This window comes from Salmo salar, chromosome 06 (assembly GCF_965601325.2).
Source record: "Salmo salar chromosome 06, fSalSal1, whole genome shotgun sequence".
Classification (NCBI taxonomy): Eukaryota; Metazoa; Chordata; class Actinopteri; order Salmoniformes; family Salmonidae; genus Salmo; species Salmo salar.
Genome location: NC_138296.1, coordinates 26,111,042 through 26,117,041, shown reverse-complemented (window position 1 = coordinate 26,117,041; position 6,000 = coordinate 26,111,042). Strand labels below are relative to the sequence as shown.

Here is a 6,000-nt window from a genome sequence, read left to right as displayed (position 1 = left end):
TATGATAAAAGGTTAGCCTTACTTAGATATGTCATTGTAATGTGTTGACGATCATTTGCTTTTGCTAATAAGACAAACATACTTCCAAATGTAATGTGATCCAAATAGTTGACTGGTCCGTGCATTCACAGAAGCAGCCTTTATCCAGTCTGCCATCCCGGAAGCGGAGGAATTTGGGGGTTGGGTTAGAGAAACATAGCAGGTCCGCGTGCGGTAGAGAAAGACCGCACGGATACAAACACACACACCGCGTAACAAAATACCGAAGACGTGACCTCAAACTACACGGATACAACCACCATAAACATCGCTTCGGAATGGATAAGCGGCAAAGACAGTAGTCTCGGGTGGGACAGAGGGTGAGAAAGCAAAGACCGCATCGCCTGTGTTTTTGAGTGTGCATTTATTTATTAAGTCCTCCGCTCGCACAGGTGTACACCGATGACCGAGAAGGAACCAAACGACCTCGTTTATTATGGATAAGGTTATGGTGTTTGTAGCCTACACGACCCCTTATTTCCTAGGCTAGGCTATTCCTTTGGCGAACTATACGGGTTGGTCGGGATGTGCACTGCATGTGATGGTGAGAAATTTGAGGACATAGGCCAGCCAACTAGACTAAAATATGTATTCGTGATGGTAGGCTTAACTACAGATAAAATCCCTGCCCGGCCAAACCGATAGCAATGTCGGAGAGGCAGGAGAAGGACCGGGCCCGTGAAAAAGAATGCTGCGGCAGCGAGGATCCCGCTGTTCCATCCTCCTGTCAAATGGATGTTTCCTGTCGTTGAAACAATGTGTCAATAGTTGATGTAGCCTCGTCATCACGGACGGCACGCCACTCTTCAGGATACTCCTCTGTTACTATGTCGCGTAGGCTATTGATAGCCTAAAGCTATAATTTCCATATGGCTATCTCATTGACTTCATATCTATCTGTTTATAGCCATAACAGGGTCAAATTCTATGCCTATGCCTAAGCCAACCATTTTCAGTTCACATTCGAGTTGTCTCACCTAGGCTACTTCTATTCAAGCTCTACTTTACTAGGTCAAATGTAAACAGAATACTTATTGCTGTGTCTGTGTCTGATACATAGTCTATTGACTCTTTGCTCATAGAAGTGAGTCAGCCTGAGGGATTGCAACTCACTGAGAGTGCGTGTGGTTATTTAAAGTCTTTGCTGCCCCCCAGGCAGTGGTTTTGGTGTCACAATCCAGATGAACGGGAGAGGCAGTTAATTATGGAAGCCTCCTCTATTCAAATGTCAGCAGCCTGACAAGTTTGTTAGCGTGGCCTGGAGGTGAACTTGGACCCACTGATCTGAGGCACTGGAATCCTCTGCGTTTATAGTCATTGAGGCTGGCAGGACACAGTGGGATACTGTACTGATACACTCGCTCTGTAATCTCGTTGGGGAACGTTTAGTTGTCTCAGAAAATCCTTAGGACTGTTTTGTTTGAAGTTTTTCTGAACAAAAAAACTCCATACATGAGATGAATGGCTACAGAAAAAATGATGACCGAATGCAGACTTCACACTCACAGGAGAGTAACACGTTCTTTGGAAAGATGTCTCCATGTTGGAATGCTACAGTAGGACCAGTGTGAGGTGACAGAGGCTAAAGTGGAGGAGACAAGGCAATGTGTGAACACACACTGAGGTGATGACAGCATGGAAGAAGGAGAGAGCATTGTGCTATATCAGTCAGGCTCCCTGCTTAGTCACATGCTGAATATGGAGTCATATCACACTCTGACCTCTTCTCGCCCTGCTGCTATCATACCCACCAGAATAACCTCCGGCTATGGATACACACAGAGAACTGCTTATAGCTGTTTTACCACCAAATAACCTCTAACTTCCCTGTTTTGGTGGAGATCTCCACTGTCTATCAACTGGTTAGGGGTAGCTGTGGTCTGGGGTGACCAGAAGGAGAAAAATGCACTATGAAATGTAGCTTTAATCTGCTGAGGTATGGCTGGAAGGTCCAGGGGGGTATGGTTGACACTGAACACCTGGTATAGTGAGTTCAGCCTAGTTTACTACTGCTCATTTGCAAGTGGATTCAATGGATTGGCTTTGTTCTGTAAGCAGTTACCATGCAAATGTTCATGTGAGCAGCTCAGCGCTATGGCCAGAGTGGTTTTAGGATGGTTGTAGTACTGAAGTATAGTGTGTACATGCAGTGTTCTAAGAAAGGTAGCCTAAGAGAGAAACTTAATCATTGTAAAGTGTTACCCGGCCAAATTAGTACATTTGTTTCATTCCTAGGAACCTCACTCACTCTCCCTAGCCTGGTACCCGGTCTGTTTGTGCTGTCCTGCCAACTCCTATGATCATTGTCAGTCCAAAGACCATAGCAATTGGCAAGACGGCACAAACATATCTGGGACGAGGCTACAGTACATACTCACTGGCCTTGCCCGGATTCCGGGGTAGAAGACTTCCTGTCCGAGTCCTGATAAGCCAGTAGGGTGAAGTTACCCCTAGATGCTGATCTTGTGTCAGTTTTGCATTTACCCCACAAATGGTTAAGGTTAGGATTGGGAGAGGGGAAGCTGATCCTAAATCTTTACCGAGGGGAAACATCACCCTGGAGCCCTGTTAACAGGAAGTCGTGGGGCATAGAGTTAATCAGAGGAGGTAAACATGGCTACCTCCCAAATGGCACTCTATTCTCTATGTAGCACAGTACTTTTTACCTCTGCACATAGGGCTCTGGACTAAAGTAGTGCACCATATAGGGGATAGAGTGCCATTTGGGTCACAGATCATGACTCAGGGTTCTGAGGAAGAGGGAACATTCCACACATTCAGGAGTAGTGGGGCCCTGGGAATGTAGCCGATGTCATAGACTGTAGTGATAGGGAACTAGGCTACATTATCATAGGGTCGCACAGAGGAACTTACACAGTATGGAGTAACACTGATATGCCAGTAGCGATAGTGGCCAATTCCAGTCATAGCAGAAAGGTTGACTGGAGTGAACAGCAAAATGATTTTGTTTACAGTCCTAGTGTAGTCTCTTTCATCAGCCGCTGTGAAAGCTATGAGTCTGGCATGAGACCAGTCATAGTGTAGTCTCTTTCATCAGCTGCTGTGAAAGCTATGAGTCTGGCATGTGAGACCAGTCATAGTGTAGTCTCTTTCATCAGCCACTGTGAAAGCTATGAGTCTGGCATGTGAGACCAGTCATAGTGCACAGTTGTGTGACATGTTGAGAATAGCCATAGATGCAGACATCTGTTAGCTCTGTGTGTGTGTGTGTTTATTCAAGGTGGGGGACACACTTGCACACACACGCCTACACTAACTGAGCCAAGTGTCTGAGTCAAGATAGTGTTTTCCTATGCCACGTCAACTAACTGTGAATTTTTATTGCATGCCAGGGTTGACTTGTTGGGGTAAGAACACACTAATACTATACAAACATCACAGTGTAACTTGAGTACAAATGTCTGTCACTGCCTTTAAATGAAATCTCAAACTGTAAAAGAGTTAGCTTTGCCATGTATGATTGTATAACGATTATATACGTTGTCTTCAGAAGGTATACACACCCCTCGATTTGTTGTTATAGCCTGAAATTAAAAATGAATAAAATAATATTTTTCACACCCATCTACACACAATAATAATGACAAAGTGAGAACATGTTTTTAGAAATGTTAGGACATTTTAAGAGCTTTGCACACCTGGATTGTACAATATTTGCACATTATTCTTTAAAAAATTCTCCAAGCTCTGTCAAGTTGGTTGTTGATCATTGCTAGACAGCCATTTTCAAGTCTTGCCATAGATTTTGAAGTAGATTTGAGTCAAAACTGTAACTAGGCCACATTGAAACGTTCAATGTCATCTTGGTAAGCAACTGCAGTGTATATTTGACCTTGTGTTTTAGGTTATTGTCCTGCTGAAAAGTGAATTGTCTCCCAGTGTCTGTTGGAAAGCAGACTGAACCAGGTTTTCCTCTAGGATCTTGCCTGTGCTTAGCTCTATATGTTTCTTTTCATACAAAAAAATCAAGATTCTCTGGTCTGATGAAACCAAGATTGAACTCTTTGGCCTGAATGTCAAGCATCACGTCTGGAGGGAACCTGGCACCATCCCTACGGTGAAGCATGGTGGTGGCAGCATCATGCTGTGGGGATGTTTTTCAGTGGCAGGGACTGGGAGACTAGTTTGGAAGGAGGGGAAAGATGAACGGAGCAAAGTACACAGAGATCCTTGATGAAAACCTGCTCAGGACCTCCAACTGGGGCAAGGGTTCACCATCCAACAGGACAACGACATTAAGCGTACAGCCAAAACAACGCATGGGAGAATCTCCCCAAATATCAGTGTGTCAAGATTGTAGCGTCATACCCAATAAGAATCGAGGCTGTAATCGCTGCCAAAGGTGCTTCAACGAAGTACTTAGTAAAGAGTCTGAATACTTATGTAAATCAAATTGTATTTGTCACATACACATGTTTAGCAGATGTTATTGTGGGTGTAGCGAAATGCTTGTGTTTCTAGCTCCAACGGTGCAGTAATATCTAACAATTCACAACAATACGCACAACCTAAAAGTAAAATAATGGAATTAAGGAATATATAAATGTGATATTTCAGTTAAATTAATTAAATTAGCTAACATTTATAAAAAACTGTTTTTGCTTTGTCATTATGGGGTATTGTGCATAGATTGATGAGGGGGGAAAAAACGATTTAATACATTTTAGAATAAGGCTGTAATGTAACAAAATGGAGAAAAAGTCAAGGGGTCTGAATACTTTCCGAAGGCACTGTATATATGATTTGTTCATTTGAATAGGCAGATGTCGTACTGTAAAACACTAGTGCCCCATGTCCTCCATTCTGACCTGATTCTGTCTCTCTCCATCCCTGTCCCCCACTCTCACCTTTCCTCCTCCCCCCACTCCAGAGGATGGGCGCAGAGTCCTGGTGTCGGTGTAGATGTCTCTCGGTCGGCTCTTGCGACGCGCCTCCTCCAAGGCCTCGGACCTCCTGACCTTTAACCCAGGGTCGGCGGGGTCGCGGAACAGCTTGGACGGAGAGATCATCTTCTCCAAGAACAATGTGTGTGTGCACCCTGCCGAGCCCCTGCCGGGCCTGCCCGAACACCACCCAGGTACAGTATATAGCTGTCTAGGAGTCCCCTACATAAGGGTCCTACTCATTAGGGCACACTGTAGCGAACGTCTTTGCAACGGAGAAGAGCATTTCTTATCGGACAAGTTCAGGCAGTCCCTCCCTGTTTCAGTCCATTTTCTTGCATTTGGTGCCTAATACATACAACCCTGGGGTGTATTCAGTGAGCTGAACTATTCTGAACATCATAGACATGTAATGAATAGCACTAACACGATTCCCTATTCTACCTGACAATCATATTTGTTCTACACCATACATTTCTATCTGAATGTTCTGTAACATTACATCCTCGTGAACAGGCCCCAGCTATGACTATAGCGTTCACCTATTCCTCTGCTGTTCTTCTCTTCCCAGTGTGTCCTATAGTGTCTCTCTCTCTTTCCACCATGCACAGATGAACTCTCACCTGAGAGATATGAGACTGTATGGTTCATTATCTCTCGCCTCTGCATCTCCTTGTTTGTTCATGAGTCAGATCTCCTTATCTTCTTTTCAGGTTATTTCCTCTTTGTCTCACTTGTTTTGTGTCATACCTAGTAATGTTTCCACGTACAGTACGCCACTGCTTTGCCACCTCTTCCATCATGGTATGGTATGTTAGCTATGGACAGTATGTTTGTGTACCAACTTATTAAGGTTATAGATGTCTAATCTATTATAGTTCTCAGGCCAAAATCTTTTTCCCATGAACCAGAAGTCAGATTGACTCCAGATTTGGTATATCTATCTATCTGACTTCTGGTTCATGGGAAGAAGGTTTTGTCCTCAGGAGAACTGACTTGGTTCAGGGATCCTTTTATCTTATAGTGTGATCTTCTCAGGTGACTTCGGTGCTTGTGT

General features: G+C 44.1%; 1 protein-coding gene across 1 annotated transcript in view; it reads left to right on the top strand.

The window, feature by feature from the left end:
* The window catches only part of LOC106606686 (TBC1 domain family member 16-like), a 30,736-nt gene continuing 24,736 nt past the window's right edge, over nucleotides 1-6,000 (top strand). The window contains exons 1-2 of the mRNA XM_082976398.1: nucleotides 1-359; nucleotides 4,931-5,137. Coding sequence (XP_082832524.1) covers nucleotides 4,963-5,137 — 175 coding nt within the window. The 5' untranslated portion in view covers nucleotides 1-359; nucleotides 4,931-4,962. The remainder of the gene's footprint in view (nucleotides 360-4,930; nucleotides 5,138-6,000) is intronic.